This window comes from Mauremys mutica, chromosome 1 (genome assembly GCF_020497125.1).
Source record: "Mauremys mutica isolate MM-2020 ecotype Southern chromosome 1, ASM2049712v1, whole genome shotgun sequence".
In the NCBI taxonomy this organism is placed as follows: Eukaryota; Metazoa; Chordata; order Testudines; family Geoemydidae; genus Mauremys; species Mauremys mutica.
Genome location: NC_059072.1, coordinates 213,819,444 through 213,843,871, shown reverse-complemented (window position 1 = coordinate 213,843,871; position 24,428 = coordinate 213,819,444). Strand labels below are relative to the sequence as shown.

Genomic DNA, 24,428 nt, shown 5'->3' with positions numbered 1-24,428 from the left:
AATCAACATCGCTGGCCAGTGCTCCATTCCTGTGTTAGGAAAGGAGACAGCAGTCTCCAACATTGTTAACTACTGTGCCCTGAATCAAGAGTAAGGAATCAGTACCCTCTGCCCCGGATTCCTTAGTTACTGGATCACATGGGGGCTTCCCATATGTTTACTAAGGTGGCCCTCCCAGGAGACTATAACCTCATGAGCATTAGGGAAGATGATGAATGGAAGACCACCTTCCGAATGCACTGTGGTCATTTTGAATACCTGGTAGTGCAGTTCAATCTGACCAAAGCCCCCAGTACCTTCCTGCAGTTTATAAACAAAGTGTTCCTGGACATTCTGGACCAATATATAGTGCTTTTTCTAGACAATCCTAAAAACTACAAACACTGGTCATGCTTGAGCAGTTCTTGAGAGTTTACGGCTGCATGGACTCTATGCTAAGCTTGAGAAGTGTGCATTTGATCCTCTATGCTCTGCTCTGGAAGAATGCGAAGTTCCAGTGGTGTCCCCCACACCTAACATATATTTGATCAGCTGAAACTCGCCTTTACTGTTGCACCCATACTGGCCCACCCTGATGCCTCCTGAACCTTTTTAGTAGAAGCTGATGCCTCTAGTATGACAATCAGGGTCATACTCTCCCAGCAACACAGATCTGAACAAAACACTACACCCACATGCCTATTATTTGTGGAAGCTTACTCCCAAAGAGAACTAGGAGATCTTGGATAAGGAGCTCCAAGCCACTAAGGTGGCCTTTGAAGAGTGGCAACATTATTTGGAAGGGACTCACTATCTAGTCCAAATATACACTGACATAAACAATTGGAATATCTGTGCAATGCAAAGGTATTAAACCAATGGCACCTCTAGTGGGCTCATTTTTTTTTAAATGGTTCAACTTCACTATCACGTATCACTCCGGAACCAATAACAGCAAGACCAAGGCCTTGTCCTGGAACTTTGACACTGAACCACATAGACCTAGCCAGGAACTGGCTCACATTCTCAAACCCCTCAACTTCCTGAATAGTGCTCTTTGTCAGGACCTAGTCACACTGATTTGTTCTGCCTCTGCCTCAGAAATTCTGCCAGACAAACAAGCTGCCATTTACAGGGAAGCAGACAACACTTAGAAGGGGGTTACATTAGAGAATAACCGCATTAATGTTCCCCCAAGTCAGGCAAGAGTGGTGGCCTTACAGCTATGCCATAAGTTACCTCTGGGCCATTTTGGTGAATTGGTCTACCACCATCAAGACTGCTGCAAGTCCACAGGACTTTGACAGCTTCACGATAAAATCCAATGCTTAAATGACCCAGGATCAGGTTGGAGTGTCTTCAGAATGGAGTGTATCGCAGGGTTTGTGGCACACCATCTTAGCTTGAGCACACCCATTGCAGGATTGCATGAAGGCCTGTATTATGTGGCACATTCAGGGCCATGAGAAAAAAAGACATCACTGTTGATTTTGGATCATACTTTACAGCCTAATTCTGGTGTGAGGCCCTTCTGAGGTTCCAGCTGCATCTCTCCTCCTTCTACTACTCTCTGTCCAATGGCCAGATGGAAAGGATCTATCAAATTTTAGAGCAATACCTACAATGTTATATTAACATTCATCAAGATGATTGTTCCTCACTATTACCCTATGTGGAGTTTGCATACAATGCAGATTACACAAAGAAGGGACAATCCCCTTCTTTGAAAACTATGGGTATCACTCCTGATTCCACCCACAGCTATCTATGACCTCTCCTAACCCAAACACCTTGGATTTGGTGCAGAGGATTCATCATATCCAGGAAGAAGCAAAGGGCCATTTGGAAAAAGCAAAAAAGTCAACTATAAATGACATGCAGACCCAACATCTTCATCCAGACTCCACCTATTCAGTGGGACAAACAGTGTGGCTCTCAACAGAGCACCTCTACACAAACAGACTGTCACATAACTTGGACTTCCAGTTCCTTGGCCCTTATCAAATTTGTAACCAAGTTAACCTGGTCATTGTTGAACTACACCTACCCCGATCTTTCAAGATCCACCTGGTATTCCACAAATCCCTCCTAAAACTTTATGCCAAGGATTAATTTCCACACAGGACCCAACCACCTCCCCCATCAGTATGCATACAAGGCCACAAGGAATGTGTCATGCGTGAGATCTTGGATTCTAAACACCACCAGGATAAACTTTTAAATCTGATTGACTGGGAAGGCTATGGCCCTGAGGAATGTACATGGGAGCCAGTGGAAAACATTCACACACTCGCTCTAATACAAGCTTTCTATGAGAACCACCCTGAGCAGTCTGGACCCACAGAGACTGGAAGGCACCCGCAAGAGTGAGGTCAGGTCCCATGAGTCTTGAACCCAGGTCAGAGGGGGTCTTGGGAGTCATCACACTCCAATCCTCCATCTAGAAGCTCACAGACAGCAGCAGGGACCAGGCTCCATGAAGCCCAACTGGGGCACAAGTCTCAGAGACTCATAGACTTTAAGGTCAGAAGGGACCATTATGATCATCTAGTCTGACCTCCTGCACAAAGCAGGCCACAGAATCTTACCCATCCACTTCTATAACAAACCCCTAACCTATGTCTGAGTTATTGAAGTCTTCAAATTGTGGTTTGAAGACCTCAAGCTGCAGAAGTCCCACCCTAATGCTTTGATTAGGAGAACTCCACAGCTCCTGATTGGGCTGCAGCCCTGATTTAAGACAGAAAAGGAAACAGGAATCTGTCCATACGACTAGGCTTCCCCCTGCCACAGACGGCTAGTCTGGTGATTACTTGTTCCTGCCTTCTAATCCTGACCTCCTGGCATCCTCAACTCAGTCTGATCCTTGCTAACTGCCTCCTGATTCCTGCCCTCCCATTCCATCACCAGATCCTGACTTCCCAGGAAGTCTATGGGTATCTATGGACTGAGCCTGACTCTCCGTACTGCCTCCTGGTTCCTGTCCTCTGGTTCTGTCACCCAGACATGATCTCCTGGCATCCTGACCATATGGTATCATGACTTGACCTAACTCTTGGTAACTGCCTTCTGATCCTGTCACCTGAGCCTGACCTCCTGATATCCTGACTCAGCATGACTCATGATCCCTGCCCTCTGGTTTGTCTCTCAAGTCTGATCTCCTGGCATTCCAACCTAGCCTGATTCCTAGTAATTGACTCCTAGCCCCTAGACCCTCAGCCTGCTCCCAATGCTAACCGCCAGCCCAGGCTGCCTATGCCCCGGCTCTGACATTATCGAGCACATATATTGCCATGGTCTTCAGCCAGTAGTCAAGAAAGGTCTGTCTTCTGCTCTCATGAGGTTGATGTTACTGTGGAACATAACTTCCAAGGGAATTCAATCTTCCTCAGAAAAATGCATTCCATTTGGTAGCTTGGTTCAGTGACACTAAGGGTTTTAAAGATGAAAAACAGTATCTTGAAATGTATCTGATAATTTATGAACAGTCAGTGTAATGAGCAGAGCACCAGAGTGAGAAGAAAGCTGCTGTGTTTTGAATCTGATGGAGCGTCTTTATGCACTCATTTCCCAGTACAGCCAGTTTCAGTTATATAGCCTGGGAGTCTGCAGGCACAGATCATTTTAGTCAAGTCACTGCCGAAAAGCAAAGGGCATAAGAGTCCAGAAGCAATAGAATTGAAAAGAACATTTAGCTGTAATGTGACTATTTAAGGGTGGAATACTTCCCCAGTACCATGAGCTCTGAATCTTCAAAATCTTTTCCTTTCATCATCTGTCTTTCTTGACTTTAGATTCAATCAGATGCTTCATCCACTCGCTTATCTCAGGCAGCCACAGGGACAGTTAGTTACAGAAGAATCAGCACTGAGGATGAGCACATTATGGAGCTGATAATATGTGAACCATGACATGTCATGATTTTCCCCAGTGGCTTCACTAGAAGATCTGGTTTGTTTGGTTTTTTTTTCCAGGAAGGCTAACATACATCATCACCATGTTTACAAAGAAACCCCTTCCAAAAAATTCAGACAAATTTAATTGAGAATAATCACATTTACACTGAATGGATGTACTGACTCCAAATCAAAAGCTCAGATGGAACAGTAATTCTGCAGATATTGCAATTATTATGCTTCAGATTCAAGAAACAAAAGATTTCACAAAGAGCTAATTATTTAGATGTTGAAAATTCACATCAAGTCTTGTAGTAATGCAAAGTAAATATATTAACAGGCCATCTCAAATAAAAAGTGATGACTTGGGGACCATTTTAAATACTTTGCTCTCATAAAGCAATCTAGAAAACACACTGATAAAATTATCTCATACTAAACGTGCGTGTATCATGGAAGAATTTTGCAGTTAATTTAAAGATTGTTAATGCACACCCAGAATTAGAATATTGTTAAATTATAATAGCCAGCATGCATTTACAATATTTGGAAATTGCTGCATCAAAACAGTTAAGTAATTTGATTGTAAACTATACAGTTTTATTTCTGGAGAACAGGTGCCCTTTCCAGACAGATTTACATAAAAACATTTTACCTCTAAATTTTCTTCACAGTGAAAGAAATACTTAGTTCATGAGAGAATGTCATTTAGAATTTCAGGATTATGTTTTGCAGACTTCAGAAGTACAAGATTACCAGGGAACAATCTAACTTTCCATTAGTGATCCAAAACTGCTTTTGAAGCACAGGTCAAAAAGAATTATTTAGAAGACAATTTTGTACAGACATTCATATCTGCTGGATAAGTGTCATGTCTTAAGAGGTTGTCATTGTGTAAAGAAAAAGTACTCTGTAGAAAAAAGTACTGATTTAATGTTCATGCAGCAAGAAAAAGCCTAAAGATACTGTACATGTAAGATCAAACTTATGACCTGCCACTTTGGCATGCTTCTCAGTGACAGTCAGTTGAAAGGCTTCCCTTTTAATTTCATGATCATGTTCACCAATGTGAGAATAAAGATGTAGTTTAGTCTAACTTATTTAATACTAAAGCCATTGCACTACTATGCACAGCATAAGACACAGATTGTCCTGTGATTTTTTAAAATTGCTTCAACAGTCTGCTGTATAGAAAAACAAAAACCCAAAATCCATGGAAAAGGGGAAAAAAAGAGAGAGTAGGAAAGTAATTAGCCTATTAATAATTAATCACATTATAAAAAAATTCAAAATATGACAAACTACCCTACTACACACTAGAACAAAAAATGTTCACATTTCATATATTTTGTGCATATATAGAACAGGAACACTTCAGTGGCTGGAATATTTATTTAGTTGTTTATCATTGTATGTGTTATTTGCAGATATTTCAGTATATATACACACAGAGAACATGAGTGGATGCTGTGCAAGCTTATCTACAGCACTATGAAAATGTACCTCAGTCCTAACCTGTAACACCAACAGCTAATCTAGCAGGGGCCTTCTCCAGTATTATGGTTTTGTTTCAATGTGGACATCTATCAAGCTGAGGTTTAGAGAAGATCCAAAAATATTTTTGTGTGACTTAAGCTATAACTAAGACCCAGGTTTCAAGAAGTGAAAGGCCATTGGACTAAGCTGTAAAACCTACTGCCACTACCACCGACTACTGTATTTGATCAGAGCATGCTGTCTCTCTCCTGCAGATATTATAATTGTTTATGTCTGCAACTGAACTCATTTAGATGTCCAGCTTCCCAACATTCAGATGTAATCAGATAGTTAGGCATCAAAATAAGTGCAACCGTGGGCACAAAGAGTATCCACAATACTGAATTTGAGATCGAAGCCTGGCTAAAAGTCAGGACCAAAAGTTAAATCTTACTCTTGCATCCAATGCTTCTATTTTTCCCCCCTCAAACAATGACTATAGTTCAAGCATGGGATGAAACTTTTGTTGTTTTTGTTTTGTCCCACTTCCATGTTTGAACAGTCAACTCCCAACAGTTTACAGTTAGAACTAGAGCTGGTCAGAAAACAAAAATTTTTCCCCCACAAGAACTTGCAAATGAAAAATCTTTGCTTGAAATTTTTATTCAAAATTATCTTTTTCTTAAGGAAAAATCAAACCAATAAAAAAAAAGAAAAAAATAGTTTCATTTTTACTTCAAAGGGAATTTTGAGTTTTTTCTTAGTTTAAAAAAAACAAACAGTGAAAATGGCATTAAGTTGTAACTAAATGAAAATTGTCATTCTGAGTAGACACGAAGTGTAGTTTCAGCTTTTAATCATTTTGAATAAAGACCCTTTTTATTGGAAAAATTTAAATTTTTCAGGATTAATTTTTTCCTCCCCCCCCAAAAAAATCTGTTTGATTAGACTGTATTTTTCAGCAGGAAAACTTTCCACTCAAAAATTTCAACCAGTTCTACCCACAACATTTAAGAAGTCTGTCCAGTCTGATCATGAGAAGGAACCAACTGTCAAGTTGTTTACATTTATTAAAAACCATGTGATGCAGTAGCTGTAATGTTTCAATGATCAAGTAATTTTGAAGATTAAAGCTCTATAGTGTCCCCTTCAATCCACTTTATTCCAGATTATATCTTAACAATTAGTTTTTTTCCCCTCTTTTTGTCAAATTTTATATCACTAATAGGCCTAGAAGACTCAGCTAACAATTCTGCTTCTTTTTGTAGCCCAGCATGCGCTCCCTCCCTGTCTCTGTGCTTTTTAATCAATTCTGCAAGTTATACCTTCTACTGTTTTTAATTATCCCAATATGTGTATCACTCTTGGGCTTTGATATACCTACAACATCTTAACATATATGGCTAAGGAAATCCATGAACATGAATGTTTTGGTTAAAAGTTACACTACATGTTAATCTTATTTAATCTTAAAATATATTTATAATTTAACAGTAGGTCTCATTTAGCTTCATGGAATCCACTGTAAAATTAGAATATTATAAAGTTAAAACATTTGATCATGTTTTCCCATTTAAAACATATTTACAAGTACACTTTTTGTATTGGAAACAGTTAATAGTTCTAATATCAAGCAATTTAGTTTATTCCCAAGTATTTTAGAATAAGTAGTTAGTCACAGAACAAAATGTAATAGTAGTTATCTTTTCTAATTATAATTACAGGTCTAGCATTAAAGCCTCACGCTAGCTGCTCTAATATAATTTAACTTTCTAAACATAATTACTCGGTTTCAGTGCTGATAAACAATGGAAAACAGAAGTCACGAACAGGACATTTATTTTTTTGCTCAAGCATACATTTTAGCTTTTCAAATTTTGATTACATTGAGGGGTCTTTCGATTAAAATACTGATGAGTATTTAAGCAGAGATTCTCAACCTTTGCAGTCCCAGAAGTCATGCTGGAAACTCCACAAGAGTCCAGTAACTACACCCACTTTTCACGCAAATATGCATCAGATCTGACCATAGATAAAAGACTCAGCTTGTGTCACGGATATTTTTAGTGAAAGTCATGAACAGGTCATGGGTAATAAACAAAAATTAATGGATGCCCAGGACCTGTCCTTGACTTTCACTAAAAATATCCCTGACAAAATGGGGAGGCAGGCTCAGCACCTACTGCTACTGGGGGGTCCCACGTCCCCCACCGCTGCAGTCAGTGGAAGCTCCAGGGTCCCCCGCTGCAGAGTCTGCCTGCCCACAGGGTTGGGCAGCTGCATGGTGGTCCCCACCATGCCCACCGCAGGAGGGTAGCTGCAGGGTCCACCAGCTGCCCGCCACGACTGGCTGGGAGCTCCAACCTGTGGCAGAAAATGTCACAGAGGTCAATAGAAGTCACAGATTCCGTGATTTCCCTAACCTGTAGGACATAATTGTAGCCTTAATCATAGATAAGCACACAGTCACAACTGAGTGGCACACTCAGCTCTTTACCATAAACATGGAAAATCAAAATATTCTCAAGAGTTGTGTGGAAGGGATATTAAGAGAAACACTGGTATTACTTGTGCCAATGTGAACACTGGAACTACTACTTTTAAACCAGAATGACTTTATCTTTGACGTTATCAGGAAATCAGATTTGACTCTGTTCAGTGACCACAGTGTTTTGATTTGTTCAGATTTATAATTAAACATTCCACTCACAAATAAGTACTTCTAAAATGGCTTGAAAAAAAAGTACCCCTCTTACGCAATTCTAGGTCTGTGTCATTTGGCAAGCATTTGTGTAAATATAATAAAAACGTGATTTAGAATAAGTCAGTCAAGTTCAAGTTTAACTTTGGCTTCAGATAAATAAGTCTGTAAACAACTGAATGCCTTTTTCTCTGTGATGATCTCAGATTATTTCTTCGTATTTGGTAAGAATCAACAGTATGCTCAGTGCTATACAAGAAACAAAATTAAGACAGACCCTGCCCTGAAGAATTTATAGTCCAATAGACAGAAAAAGAAGACAGGATGCACTAGGAGGCTCTGAAGAAGGAATAAGAGTAGGGTTTTCCGTCCCTTGAATGTTTGATATAATTCACTTCTTTTGGCTATTGAGGAAGAAATGTCTTTAGATTGAGCTTGAAGTGGGAGGAGTGTGTGGACACTGGAGAACCTGTGGAGCCATTCAAAGAGACAAGGTGACACAATAAGATTGATTGGTGAGGAAAATAATTTTAGCAATCACCCATGTAATTAATTTAGCATGTCATTAATAAATATCAAAACTGATCAAATCTTGAGCTTCTTATTCCATTCATCATAGGGATAACTGACATTCATGTTTCAAGATAATTTCCTGGCAAGATGGAAAGTAGAAATTAATTACAATGAATCTTCGCTTTTTATAAAAGCTCGCCCATTATTTAAAAAAGTTATCTAGGTAATATTTGATGATAAAAAATGCTAAAAATATTAAGATTCCAAAGTGAAACACTCAGAAATACTTAGAAATACCCAATTCAGGTAGCCCATGCAAAACTTAATTCTGCCGCCTCCTGTTTATCTAATAGTCAGAGACAAACACTAAATTAGGATGCAATTAAGGTTGCAAGTACACATCAATAATTTGGGGTAAAATACATTGCAAGGATGTTGTAATTATAAACCTTAAATTTTATCCAATAGTGACGCCATAAAAGAATTGCAAGTATAATTAAGGTGTTTTAGTGTTCGTGGTGCCAGATCAGATTACATGGCTTTTAAAAATACTGGATTTTGTTTTCCTCATGGTGCCACTAAAAGGAAGAGGTTTGGTTTTTTTTCTAGGTGTCCTAACTGTGAATTACCATTCCTTAACATGTTTTGATTTCTTTAAATTGAATCTTAAATCTGAATTTCCTGGATTTATAATACAGTAACTCCTCGCTTAACGTTATAGTTATGTTCCTGAAAAATGCTACTTTAAGCAAAACGATGTTAAGTGAATCCAATTTCCCCATAAGAATTAATGTAAATGGGGGGGTTAAGTTCCAGGGAAATTTTTTTCACCCTGTGTGTGTGTGTGTCTGTAAATTTTAAACAAACAATTTAATACTATACACAGCAATGCTGATTAGAGCTTATAGGCTCTAAAATTTTATGTTGTTTACATTTGTATAAGATAATGCTGCCTGCTTCTTATTTACAATGTCACCTGAAAGTGAGAATAGGTGAACTCATGGTATTGTTGTAGCTGGCACTGCAAGATATTTAGGTGCCAGATGCGCTAAAAAGATTCATACGTCCCTTCATGCTTCAACCACCATTCTATGAAAATCCCTTCCACTTAGCTGTGTATGTTGCTCTAGTGGAATCTTTCCTGCTGCTCAGTAAGACAACTTGAACATCTCTGGAGCACAATTTTTTCATGAGCATTTAACCAGGCATCATCTATGCAGTGAGGTGGAGAGATCAGAGGTTGGGATGCAGACACCTGCCCTGGTTCAAAGATAGGTCATGTTCAACTGGTGGCCTGATTGAAAGCTGGTGTAGGTCTGTGAACCAGTATCATCTTGGCCAGGCTGGTGCTGCTAAGATTAATGTTGCTTTGTCTGTTTCAGCTTCTTGAGTACTGTTGGGATGAGGAGAACACAGCAGATGATTGGTCCATAGGAGGAGATATGCATCTGTTAAGGAACCCAGACTCTGGCCTGAATCAAAATCTTTTGCATTTGTTGTTCAGGTTGGTAGTGAGCAAGTCTATTTTTGGGTATCACCATTGATGGACGATCTGGAGGAGGATGTCCTTTTTGCTTGACCACTCCACTAAATCCCTGCTGAAGGAATCTGCAATGGTTTCCTCACTCTTGGAAGGTAGAAAACTCTCAGGGAAACTTTGTTCCTTATGCATAGGTTCCACAGATGGATAGCCTCCTGACACAGATAAGTCAATATTGACCCTTGCTGAGATAAAACACTGCAATGGACAGCGGGGGCTTTGAGCCGGAACGTGCCAGAATACCATTCTGGTACTATGTTGTAGTCAAGTCATAACATACAAAATAGGCAAGCTAAAAATCAAAGAGATGGGGTGGAACGAAGTTGGGGGGGGGGTCAGAGAGAGGCAGTGGCAGGATGTCCATTGCTGGGATGAGGCAGTGAGTTGGGGGTTACCAAGGATGGGAAGGCGAGGGTTAGGGAAGGGAGGGCCCACCCAAACTCACCCAATCGCAACCCAGCTAAAGGAGCAGGAGGGACCAAGATGCTCTACATGCAGACTCCTGCTCCCAGTTGTCAGCCTAAATGGGAAGTGACAAATCCAGTCTAGCACTTACACACCAATCACCATGCACAAAGTGGCCCTGAAGTGGGGTAACAGTGAGTGAAAATTATCACATCAGTTAAACATCCTCAGGGAGCCAATCACCACCTCCCCATATTAGGTAACATTATGTAGCCAACCACTACTAGTCAAAGAGAACAGCCAATAAATTCTCTGTGCCAAATTAGGCAGCCAATCAATACTTCAAAACCCAACAGTCCATCAGTGATAACCACCTCTTGTACTGCTGCCAATCACTGTATTCCCACTAGTCATCCACCCTCATTGCCCATACCCAGAAAGAATCTATTCTGGTAACCCTTGCCCTGCCCACCAATCACCACAGTGGAGTACCATGCTGGAACTTGCCACTCCCCATGGATGGTCAGGGACTCCCATGATAGCCTAAGGCAGATAGCAAGGACTGCCCCCCATCACTTTCAAGCTAGGTTTTTGGGGTGGGGAGGTCATTCCCGTACCTTGAGATTTATGACTAAACCACCAGGTGTTGTCTGTAAGGATTTGCACCTTCCTGGCTCCTAATGGTAGATATAAATGACTCACAGGCCCAATGAACAACACAGAGCTTCAGCACATTTACATACAGAGAGACCTCCTGGGGTAATCACAGAGCTTGCACACAAAGTTAAGCAAGGTAGGCCCCCAAGCCTTTGGTAGATGCATCTGTAACCAGAGAGTCATAGTTGATTCTGGAAGGGCTAAGTCCAGGGACTGAAGCATTCATGCAGGTATGCAAACCAGCATCTCCAGAAGATGCCTGGATGGATGATATATTGAAGGGAGCCAGGCCTGAAGATGGCAAAGGTGAAGTCTGACATGTGGAGTTATGTATTTGCATGAGGCCCGGTGGCCCAGTTGTTTTAGGCAGGAAGGCATTGTTGTTGGGTTGAACTTCAAGCTTTCAGACAGAGTAAGAACTGAAACCTGTTCGAAGGAAGATAGGACATCACAATTACAGTGTTGAGGTCTGCTCCTATGAATATTATATGCTGCATCAACTGTAACTTTGTTTTGCCTAAATTCAGTTTCAGGGCCAGATGAAAGAACAGCTATCTGATTTCAAGGATGTGGATGTGGATCTGGATTCTTGAGGCTCTGCACAACAGCCAATCGTCAAGGCAAGGGGAAATTTGGACACCTAGGTGACACAAGTGGTCCGCTATCACCATGTGTTTTATCAAGACCCTTGGGGCTGACAACAGGCTGAAGGGGAGCACCATAAATTGGTCGAGTGCATCTCCTGCTATGAAGTGAAGGTTACTTCCTGGGGCATAGATGTATTGCCACATGGATCTATGAGTCCTACAAATCAAGAGCAGCATACCATTCTCCAGGAAAGGGATAATGGAAGCAACGGTAACTATCTTGAACTTGATTTTCTTGATAAAGCAGTACAACTTGGTCAAAAAATGGGACATAAACTATCTGACCTTTGGGGAATTAGGAAGTAACAGGAATAGAATCCTTTCCCTCTGTGGTGACAAGCCACCTCTTCTGTTGCTCCCAATTCCAAAAGAGACTGTACTTATTGAAGCAATACAGTCTTACAGATGGTTCCCTGAAAAGAGATGGGGAAGGTGGACTGGAGAAAAGAAGGGAGGTGAACTGGATAACATATCCCTCCTTTATAGTGCTGAGCACCCCTTATTCAATGTTGTGTCATTCCACTATAAAAGAGCACTAGGTGTCTTCCAAAAGGTGGGACAGGTACGGTGTCCTCAAAGAGTCAGTAAAAATACTTGTTTAGAGGTTGTTGAGGCCTGGTGACAATGAAGATTGTGGTTTGTATCAAAATACTCTTGTTCAAAAAATGGAGCTATTGCCTCATTTTCTTCAGACAGAGTATCAGGTATCAAACTGTGATGCAGATCAATCTGGTGAAACCCAATCAGAGGATTCTGTCATCAGATCATAGAATCATAAAAATATAGGACTGGAAGGGACCTCAATAGGTCATCTCCTGCACTGAGGGACGACTAAGTGTTATCTAGACTATCCCTGACAGCTGTTTGTCTAACCTGTTCTTTAAAACCTCCAATGACGGAGAGTCCACAACCTCCTTAGATAATTTGTTCTAATGCTTAACTACCCGCAGTCAGGATAGTTTTCCTGATGTCCAACCTAAATTTCCCTTACTTCAGCTGAAGCACATTACTTCTTAAAATAAAAAATAAAAACCATTGTCCTGTCAATGGTTAAGGAGAACAATTTATCACTCTCCTCTTTACAAACCTTTCAAGGAAGAGGAAGAGTATATTTCGATATAGACTGGCTAACCTGCTGAGGTGGGCTTTAAACTAGGTTTAAGGGGGGCAGGAAACAAAAGCCCATAGGTAAGTCCAAAACACAAACATCTGGGTGAAGGGTTGGAATCTTGGGGGAACATGGAATATGCAACATGGACAAAAGAGAGACAAGAGTGAATACAGAGGGGAAATCTGATAAACATCTTAGATGTCTGTGTATTAATGCAGGAAGTATGGGGAACAAACAAGAAGAACTAGAAATACTAGTGAATAATCACAAATATGGCATATGGCATCACAGAAACTTGGGTGGGATAATTCACATGACTGGAATACTGGTACAGAAGGATACTGCTTGTACAGGAAGGACGGGCAGGGAAAAAAAGGAGGTGGTGTTGCCATGGATATCAAAGATGTATACAACTGCATTGAGGTTGAGATAGAAGTGGGAGACAGACCTGTTGAAAGTCTCTGGGTAAGGATAATAGTGGTAAAAAAACAAAGGTAAAAATCATGCTAAGGATCTAATATAGACCACCAGCCCACAAAAAAGAAAAAAAAAAAAAAAAAAAGAGGTGGATGAGACTTAAAAAAAAACAAACACAATTAACAAAATCATCCAAAATGCAGGACTTGATAGGGCTATTGTACTGCTCATTACTCTGAAAAATCAGGCCCAAGGCATCTCAAATTGGGCACCCAAAATTAGTGTATACTTTTTACCTTAATCTCTATGTCAGTTCCCCATCTGTAAAATTAGAATACCACTGCCACCTCATCTCAGAGGTGTTGTGGAAATTAATTAATTAATATTTGTGAAGCACTCAGATACTGCAATGATGAGCACTACAGTAAAGCCCATGAGGAAATCAATAATTCTGTCTTCAGAGTAGGGTGTGAATAATAGTGCAATAAGGAAGGCCTAGAGCCACACACTGAATAATAAGCTGAAAAACAAAATATTTTAAAAGCTCCTCATGAAATGAGCACCATCCATCCTGTGCACTGAATAATGTAGATGCCCTGTGTAAAGAATAGTATGTGATCATATAATTAAAGATTGTACCATATTGCATACAAATAAGGGGCCAAATTAAGGTTGCACAGGCAACACATTATATTAACTTATTTTATTATTTTGTTGAGAGGACCCATAAAAACCATGAACTGAAAAAAACTAGCTAGAAGCAGGTATAGTCAAAGCAGGCACCATGTAAACTTCCACATAGATAGATAGATAGATAGATAGATAGATAATCTATCTATCTATATATATACACATACACACACACACACAAAAATCACTCCTGCTATTCCAGTCTGAGACTTCTCTGAAAGCAGAAAAATACTAATTACGTTAAATTGTAAGGAGATTTTGTGGTATACAAGTGTCTATAAGGAACCAGACAGAGACCACGAAACTCATTGTCACTTATCTATGGCCAAATCTGAGACCAAGTTTTCACAAATGAGCACATTAACCTACTGAGCCATCTGCCCCATTATGATTTAATACAAACATTTTATTTCTGAGTATCCGATTACCTAATTAAATTTGTCATCATTTTTGAGTGCCATCTCTAAACCTATTGTAAAAAATGGTTTAATCCTGCTTTCGAATTGAAGATAAATTGTACTAATTCATTTTTTACAACAATTTATGATACTAAGCTACAAAGTATTGCCAGGAGGCAAAAAGAATAGTTACTTACCCTACTGCAACTGTGGTTCTTCGATATGTGTTGTTCAGAAGTATTCTGCTTCGGGTTTGCAATGCACTCCATGTGCTGGAGATCAGAATCTTTGGGCCAGCAGTGTCCACCGAGATGGATTCTGTGCCCTCACACCCCCCACAACTGAGGGCATAAAGAGCAAAGTGGAGACCAACTACCCCTCAGTTCCTTCACCAATAAGAAGTCTAGGTGTTAATTAGATTCTGTAGAAGCAAGAAAGGGGGCGTTGATTGGGGATTATATATGGAGAACACATCTCAAAGAACCACAGTTACTGTAGGGTAAGTAACTGTTCCCTCGTCTTCAAGTGTTTGACAATATATGTATTTTACGTCTAATGACTCACAAGCAGTCCTGGAGGTGGATGCTCAGGCAAGTGTGCCAGAACCTTTGTAGAAGTGGGCACGGGAGGAGGGCCAAGGCCAAAGTTCCCCCTTCCTCTTCAAGGCTGGCTGCTCTGGCAGCGAGCCAGCTTCCCTCGCTTCTCGTGCCAGCAGCCCCTGGTGGGCAAAAAGTGTAATTGCAGTATCTCCCCAGCAGAATCTATTATTTGCGGCGGAGGACAGGGGGAATCTGCAGGGACATGAATTCTGCACTTACATTTCTTTTGTTAAAAAAGGAGGGGAGGCCCCCCCCCGATTCTAGTGCCAGGGCTCAGAGTTTACTTAAATAATTAAGACAGCTCTGCCAAAGCAGGCATCTGACAAGGGAATAATGCCTTTAAAAATGTATATAATGATTCCCAAGTAGCTGCCCTATAAATTTCAGAGATCAGTACATTCAAATAAGCCACAGAGGCTCAAATAGGGGTTCCATGAGCCACAGAAGGATGATGATGTTGAGATCTCAAGAAGAAGCTGGGTCTCTGACAGGGAGTCATGAACACAAAAGTCCTTGAGAAATCTTGTCACTATGGAGTGTGAGAAGAGTGATTGTGAACATCAGAGCATGATATGCAGAGATTGCAGCTAAATGGACTTTCAGGAAACTAAATGCTAGGCCTTTTTCCTTCAGAGATAATATGTAGTCTAGAACCTTTGGGATTGGAGCCTCAACTGGGTCCACATTGTCCTGGGCTGCTCACACAGAAAATTATTCCAAATTTTGCAGCACAGGTTTCTACGGTGGAGGCCTTCCTAAACACTGCTAATATTGTTCATCCAGTCAGCATTAAGGCCATCAGATGTAGCAAGTGGGGGTTCTAGAGGCAGTGTTTCAGAACCAAGGCCAGATACTATGTCCATACAGACAGGGAGATAGATGGGAGGTTCACTGGACAATTGGAGAAGGTCTGAGAGCCAGAACTGTCTCAGCTAATATGGGGTTATCAAGATCACTGTGTCTGTCACATCTGATTTGTATTATCCTGGGGAATCAGCAGAACCAGAAGGAATGCACAGAGGAGGCTCTTAGACCACAGGAGGAGAAATTCATCATTAGAGATTTCATGTTCATGCCTCCCCTGGAACAGAACATCTTGTATTTGGCAGTCTCTGCTAATTCAAATGGTCTATCGCCAGGTTCCACCACACCTGGAAGATAGGGTGTAACATGGTGTCTCAATGACCACATAAGGTTGGATACCAGGTTCTTGCTTAGTAAGTCTGACATACTTGTGTTTATTCCTGGAAAGTGAAGGGCCAGCAGGGTTTCTGAATACAGTTGGCACCATTTGCAGAGTTTGATGGCTGCCTGATATAACCAGGATGAGCGTATGCCACCCTACTTGTTGATGTAATGCATTGCTGACATATTGTCTGTCATGATCTGCAGTACTCAATTCCTCCATGTTGTACAAGGGGCTCTGTATTGGAGGGGAAGGGTGAACATTGGTTCGGGGGGTCTTTTGATGTATTTCAGTCCAGTTTGAGGATTTTGGATGCAAGTTAAGCACTGAAAGAAATTTTGAAGACTTTCAGAGAGGCTTTTTCGGAGAAAATGTTTGTTAGGGTTCTAGCCACTGGTAATACACTGCTAGATTATGACTTGCTGACATTGGCAGTAAGAAGGCACGGAAGCAGGGCCACTCCACCCTTTATGCCCTTTTATAGGAGCACGAGGAGACAAACTGCGAACATGGTTCCAGCAGACATTGCTAACTGAAAAAAAACCAAAAACCTGGCCTCGTATGCATGCACACCTAGAGTGGGATCCACATTGACACACACTGAAAGAAATTATGTCTGGTGTCATAAACAGACAGTAAAGGGTTAAGAAGTTCACCTAGCCTAGCTGACACCTGACCAGAGGAACCAACAGGGGGACAAAATGTTTCACCCAGGAAGGAGGGAAGAGTCCTTTGTTCAGTCAGTCCATTAAGTTCTGTGCCAGAGTTAAAAGATCAAGGAATCACCCAGGGTAGTGAGTATTAGAGAAGGAATGAATTAGCTTATGTTTATTTCCTTTTGTGACTTTTTCTTTTTGCATTACAGGGATAATCAAATTGGGTTTTCTTTTGCGTAACTAAGGTTTTGCCCAGGGGAGCATCCTCTGTGTTTTGAATCTGTTGTCTGTGAGAGTAGCTTGCATGCTAATCTCTCAGACGTATTTCTTTTACCCCTTTTCCTTAATTAAAAGTCTTCTTTTTAAGAACCTGATTGATTTTTTCCTTGTTTTAAGATCTAAGGGGTTTGGATCAGGGTACACCAGGAAATTGGTGGAGAAGTCTCTCAGGGTTACCGAGGGAAGGGTTACAGTACTTGGGTGGGAGAGATTTTCAGGGGGAAGACAGAGTTTCCCAAATGACTCATAAACAGCTGTTTTAAAACGATTTAGGTGGTGGCAGCAACCAGATCTAAGCTGGAAATTAAGCTTAGGGGTTCTCATGCAGGTCCCCACATCTGTACCCTAAAGTTCACAGTGGGGGTGAAACCTATGACATCTGGAAACATAGGTAATGTTCCCAGTGGTTGAACTGACAATTTCATCAGATCAGAGGATTGCCTAGGCCAAGTTGGTGCTACCATGATCAGAACTTCCACATTTTGTCTGAGCTTCTTTAAGACCCTCAGTATAAGGAGGGTGATCTGATGACAAATACACCAGTTCCAAAGGCAAACGGCTTCCCCACTCTGCCCTTTTTTCCCCTAGGTTGAGGAGCACGAGGGCACAGGTGTGGTTCCAATGAGTACTGCTGGCTAAAGATTCCATTCGAGTGAATGGAATGTATGTGCACAATAAGTAGAATATTTATGGACACACATTCAAAGTATGGTACTTTCAGTGACAAACTGTCACAATATCCTTAAGATATACAGAAGCTGGGGCAAAAGTACTTAGCGGGGGGAGGGGGAGGAGAATTGTCAAAGTATTGCTTCACCTTTTTGACAGTCTTTCCACACAATTTTTCTGGTTTTCTCATAATGTGTATTCAGCCAGGTAAGGAGGAGCCTTTCAGATGGAGAATATATATTACTGGATAAAGGCTCAGCATTTATTCTTGGCATGTTTTGCGGGCTTTCTGAGCTCAACAGATTACTGGTAGTAAGTGATGATACACGTGCAAGGACCAACACCTGAAATCAGAAAATATATTTCATCTTTTTACTAAAAAGTATCATTACAATTCCAAGTAGAAAGAACAAAACACAAAAATACAATTAATTACTTTTCAAACACAGAAAAACTTTCAGATTTGAAGCTATTTGGTAGATTCTAAATTAGCATAAAGGCATATTGCATTAATGGGGCAGGGCTGCCAGTCTCCACCTTTTTAAAAACATGTTTCTTTATTGTTTTCAAGAATATCATTTACAAACAGTGAACAGCATGAAATTTAACCACCTCTTCAAACACCAAAAAAAAAATGATGTATAAAAGCATGGGTATGAATTCAACCCAATGTGCTCCTAAAATTATGCAAATATAACATTAAATATTATATTATATTATTATAATATTAAATCTTCCCTTCCATCCTCAAATGTACAGCAAAAAACCGAGAGCCGGCCCTGGGGTGTCCGCCCCACATCAAGCATGAAGGGGTTAAGGTGGCCATATGGGCCAATTAACTCCCCAGGCTGCACCTGGAGGAGGAGCCAGGGAGCAGAGATTAATTAGAGGAAGCTCAGCTGGATGGGAACAGGAGGGGACTGTATAAAGTCCAGAAGCTGAGTGTAGCAGGGGCTGCAGGGAAGTAGTATGCAGTCACTCCCTGGGTGAAGGGAGGTGTGTTTGGAGCTATAGAGGTAGGTAGCCTACAGTTACTCCTTGGGAGGAGGAAACTTGGGGTGGCAAACCCAGAGAAAGAGAAGAGCCAGAGAGGTAGGAAAGGCTCAGGGGAAAAGCAGCAAGGCATGGGATAGTGCAGTCCTTGTCTGCTAAGGAGAGGGCCGGCCCCTGAGCTAGAACCCCGAAAAGAGGGTGGGCCTGGGTTCCCCTACCAGCCACTGGAGAAGTGACACAGACCATGCAGTGGAGAGCAGAATGTCTAGGACAGTTTTCCCCAACAGACTTTGAGATCCCAGAAGGGGGAAACATGCATAGTGACCTGGCCAGAGGACCAAGTCATGAAGAGAAAGCTGTAGCTCCTGGTGCAAAAGGGGCCGCAGAGTGAGAGAAGACAACAGATGGAGAGACCACCAGAAGAGGGCACAAGCACCTGGAAGGAGCAAATCCCCAGAGCAGCCAGGAGGAGGTGCCCTACCAGTGAGTGGACCCTGTGACAGGCCCTTTTCCTGCACTTAATTATAAAGGTACTTGTACAGAGCACCCTCATCGTAGTATCTCAAAGCCTCACAATCTTTAATGTATTATTTCCAAACACCCCTGTAAGGAAGAAAAGCACTGCTGTTCCCCTCTTACGGTTGGGGAACAGAGGTACATATGTCTATATAGGATGGAAAGCCAAGGTGTGAATCTACAGTACGCGGTAACAACATCCTGTGTGGACACTGCTACAGTGCTCTAAAAGTTCCGTAGGGGTCTTTTACATCAGCAGACAGTCAGGGTCTGCAGTGTCTGTAGGAGGGGTCTTGTCATATAACTTATAAAAAGATCTGTGGTTTAAACTTTATATCTCTGGTCTCACACCAGGTTCCTAAAGTATAGAGGCTGCAGCTTACTCATAAGGAAGACACTCTTGGCTGCCTAACCGTGATAGAAAGCATGACAAGCTTAGGGGACAGCCATGATGGACTGTAGCTAAGTGAAAAACATCACGGGAGGAACCTGAAGCCTCAGAAGGTCTTGAAAGGGAGAACAGTATATAACTGTGTTTTAGCTGCCAATTTTGATGAGAGAAATCAATCATGACACTCCAGGTTTAAAAAAAAATGTGAAGAGATAGCTATGACAAAGCATGTGTTAATTTTATCACTGATTATCCTAAGGATGCTGAGTACTTGATGTTTCAGAGTAGTGTTTACATGGCATCACACACTTGGAACCCTTCAAAACTGAAAACTGAAGTGCTTCTGGATATGCAGTGTGCTTTCTTCAAGCTCCTAGACAGAGAGTATAAGGGCTGACAAGAACACCATCCATTCAGTTGTAGATGTAGTATTGAGGGAGGAATGCTTGACACCAAAGCACTCTCCAGGAAAAGCAGCTTTGTTTGATCTTATTTGATCAGAATGGAAATAAACTCTGCCTTTCAGGGGCTGTTTATGCCTGGATATAGTATGCACACGTGATTGTTCATTTTAACAGACATTTTAGATGAACATTTCTTCAAAAACATGAACTCTTCATTTCAGAATCCAAGATGAAGAATTTTCAAGAGTAGTAAGTCAACCAACCCCAACCACTCTACCTATTTTACATCAACAAAGCATTTTATGATTACTAATCTGTAGGGCCCTACCAAATTCAGTCCATTTTGGTCAATCTCACATCTGGGGGTTTTAAAATTAGTCAATTTCACGTTTTCAGATATTTACGTCTGAAATTTCATAGTGTTGTAATTGTGGGGGTCCCAATCCAAAAGGCAGTCAGAGTGGGAAGGCCACAAGGCTATTGTAGGGGGGTTGTGGGACTGCCACACTTACTTCTGCCCTGCTGCTGGCAGGGGTGCTGCCTTCAGAGCTGGGCAGCCAGAGAGGAAGGCTGCTGGGCCAGCGCCCAAATCTAAAGCCAGGACCACCGCCAGACAGTGCAAAAGTGAGGGTTGCAGAGTATGGGAGGTGGTTACCATATGTCTGGTCTTCCTGTGAGTCTCCAGCTCAAGTGGGGGGCTCACAGCTCCGGGCCACAGCCTCCCCACGTGGGTGGAGGGGTAACAGCTCCAGTCGCAGCCTCCCCATGCACTGGGGTGGAGGATTTAACAATGCCAGCTACCAAGCTTCCTGAAGCCAGGGGAGATCCTGGAGGTGGGTCTGATCCACCCCGAGAGCAGCCCCTGCAGGGGAAGAGGAAGTCTTGTCCTTCCTCATCCCCAGCCGGGATGAGCACTGGAGCCCTGCACAGAGTAGGAGCCCCTGGCTGCATGCCAGATTTCACATAGCAGATCGGATTTCATGATCCATGATGCATTTTTCACAGCTGTGAATTTGGTAGCTTTTGCACATTAGTAGGGCCCTAACTATATAATCTGTTGAAGTACACATTACTTTTAACTAATGCCCACATTATAAACAGACTCCTATTTTGCAAGAAGAGAGGGTAATATTTACACGTTTAAGTCCCCCCACTATATTTAAGTCTGTAAGCAACCACATTCAATTGCATTAACAACTAAGTGTACTCCAAAACCACTGACCCTTAAGGGTATGTCTATACCACAAAAAAAAGGATGTTCTTAACCTCTGGTTAGCTAACTTGAGTTAAAATAGCAGTGAAGACATAGCAACTTGGATTAGCAGTGTAAACTTTAACTCCAGCTGCTAACCAAGTTAAAAGCCAAGTTGCCACATTTGCACTTCTATTTTAATCCATGTTAGCTAACCCATGTTAAGAACACTTTTTTTTTGCAAGTATCTTTACAGACATAACCTAAAAGAAAAGAAATCTTGAACCTCCTAATATGTCAGCATTTCCAGATCCAAAACTGGCAGAAAAAATAAAATGAAACAAGTGGTGTGTGCATGCCTTCCTCTAAAGATAGTGTTTTGGCATGTTCATGCATATGTCTGGACACATGACTCTGTGCTAGGCTTATCCGCTTTTAATGATCCTAGATCAGTGTAACTATAAATGGTTATAAAAAACATTTTTAAAGCATTATGTTTCATAGACTGTTACCAGTTAATACGAAATGAATTGGATAGTCAGTGTATATTTTTCGTGATTATCTAGGAGCAGAGATGTTATTTTTCATTTCTATAAGCAGTAGTGAGTGTGTTAAAACTGAAATGCACTCCAAAAATAAAATTCTGAACACCACCACATTAAAAAAAAAAGGGTATATCAAAGAAGAACATATTTTTGGTGCAACAGGTTCCTGTTATTTTCTCTGGCATATCTATGTTTCAATATTATGGGAGTACAACCTAAAATATTTAAGTCACAGGACCAGTAAAAAACTAAATAGTATTTTTTTTTAGTTGTGAATCTGAATAGGATGTAAATGTTGATAAATATAATCATTCCTTTTTCTGTTAGTTACTGAAGAGAGTGATATTTAACAACACCATGTTTTTTTTTCCCCTTTAACACCCTTGCAGCTTTTTGCTCTCATGTTGTCATCTGGTTAAATTAATCTTCACAGTTTAGGGTCCAGCCTTTCCTCAGAACATGCCTGAACTTCATTACTGTCCTTTGGAATTATACATGCATATTCGGGAAATCAATTCCATGTCAAGAAATATGAGCATAAATTTCAGCTATGAACCATGTAATTTACAAATTATAAAAAACTGATAAAATATATCTTAGCTAAGCAGATGAATTCTTTTGCCATTTGTTAAAACATATGGGGTATTTGAAGGAAAGAATTATTCTGTTCAATCTCACCTTGTTTGAAATCTTCCTGTAATATTTGCAAATATCATTTAAAAGCTTAGTACTATAAGATATTACATGTCTGCAATGTACCTTGTATATCTGGAGTAGCACATCGGTCCATACACGTTTGCTCATGGTCTCGAATACATTGTCATCCAAAACAAACAGACTCTTATTGTTAAAAATTTCAGAGTTCTTCATGTTAGCTTTTTGCAGGTCAGTCATCTGAACCTTCAGATAAAGGACAATGAGATTTATATTTTATCTTAAACTACGACATCTGTAGGGTATGATAACCGTGAGCAACAGCCACTACTGGCTTTTAAAAGTTTGTCAGGTAAACAATTGCTTTTTCTAATAGAATTACATATTTAGTGGATAAAAAAAAAGAAGCAGTCCATGCAGTATATTAGAAATTTGCTAAAGTATATAATGGTGTTTTTCACAGAATCTTAGTCACAAAATTTTGGCTGCCTGGGGTGAAAACACAATGGAGTGAAAACTCACTGGAGAACCATAAGCAAAGCATATTGATAAATGGCAACGCACATCTAGTGTATTTCACAGTGATAAGTGTTAGGACCATTAAACATCTTTATTAAAGTTCTGAAAGGGGAAGTAAACAAATACTAGGAGTGGCAAATACCAGTGAGTATAGGGAAGTAATACAAAGGTACCTAAAGGAATTAAGAACATGGATAGAAATGAACGTATGATTTAACCTGAAAAAAATAAAAACTAACAGATTTAGGGAAAAATAATCACACATACAGATATTAAATGGGAGGGAGAAACCTGAAAAGCAGCAATGCTGATAGAGACTTAAAAGTATACTTATTGTCTGTTTAATTTTGAATATAGCAGCAAAAAGAGTGACTACAAGTTTGGACTGAAAATACCCAGGCATCACACCATAAACTGGGATGGATGGGTGTGTAAATGGGCTCTGCTTGCATGTTTCTTGTGCAGCTCTCCTTGGAATGCCAAATTCATTCCTAGGTATCAGAAAGAGAGTGAGTGACAAAACTGGACTTAGTCTGGAAAAAAACTACAAAAGTATTAGGGAATGAGAGAGTGACTTATGGGGAAAGAACAGAAACATTTAATATGTATACTATTTGATACATACTTGTATACTAAGATACAGAGATAATAGTCTACTACAACATATTTGAAGCAAGGGTCAAATTGGGGAAAAAAACATTATGGTTCTCTTCCAAAAACTCTACCTACAAAATAGGCTCCATCAATATATGAATCGCCAAAACAAGATACTGCTCCCAGTAGATTGTGCAGATGTTCAAAAATATTGTATTGCCACTTGGCTTCCTAGGCTACTTGAGCTTGACACCTCCTCAATGGGATTTAAATATAGCCATGAGCTCTGCTGGGTTCCTTGGATTTATTTGCTTTTGGACTAGGATCGGGTGGGAGGAAGGGGAAGTGCTCTCTCTCAATCTGGTATTTGAGGTGCTAAAATGAAACATCACACTCAGTAAATTGTGTGGATCTGTGATCCTCTCTCTCCTTTCTACATGACGGATCAAATAGCTAACAATGCTAACATTTAAGTTTTCATAATTTGGTATCTGAGTAATCACCTCACTGAGATGAATGGGGCAGGTCACACCTCTCAGGGCCATTGTTCCAGGCTCTCGGCAGATTCATCGCCGCATCATTAAACTTTGTTCATATTTTTGAAATTTCCTTTGCAACAATAATATCTAGAGACTTATTGTTTTTAAATTAATGCTGATATCTGGAGAGCAAGACAACAGCTTCAGAGAGGTGCCTGAATGGCATATGGTTATGTAGTGGCTGTTTCTGACCCGTTTAGAAAGGTGGAAAGATGAAGTCAGGAAGCAAATTAGCTAGGGTAACACACAGAAATTTAACTAG

General features: G+C 40.7%; 1 protein-coding gene across 2 annotated transcripts in view; it reads right to left on the bottom strand.

Moving 5' to 3' along the window:
• CFAP47 (cilia and flagella associated protein 47) overlaps positions 1-24,428 on the bottom strand; it is a 647,660-nt gene that overhangs the window by 462,155 nt on the left and 161,077 nt on the right. For both annotated transcript variants that reach the window (XM_045022903.1, XM_045023700.1), the window contains 2 exons: positions 22,620-22,760; positions 17,968-18,163 (listed from right to left, as the gene is read on the bottom strand). In XM_045022903.1, the coding sequence (XP_044878838.1) occupies positions 17,968-18,163; positions 22,620-22,760 (337 nt within the window). The remainder of the gene's footprint in view (positions 1-17,967; positions 18,164-22,619; positions 22,761-24,428) is intronic.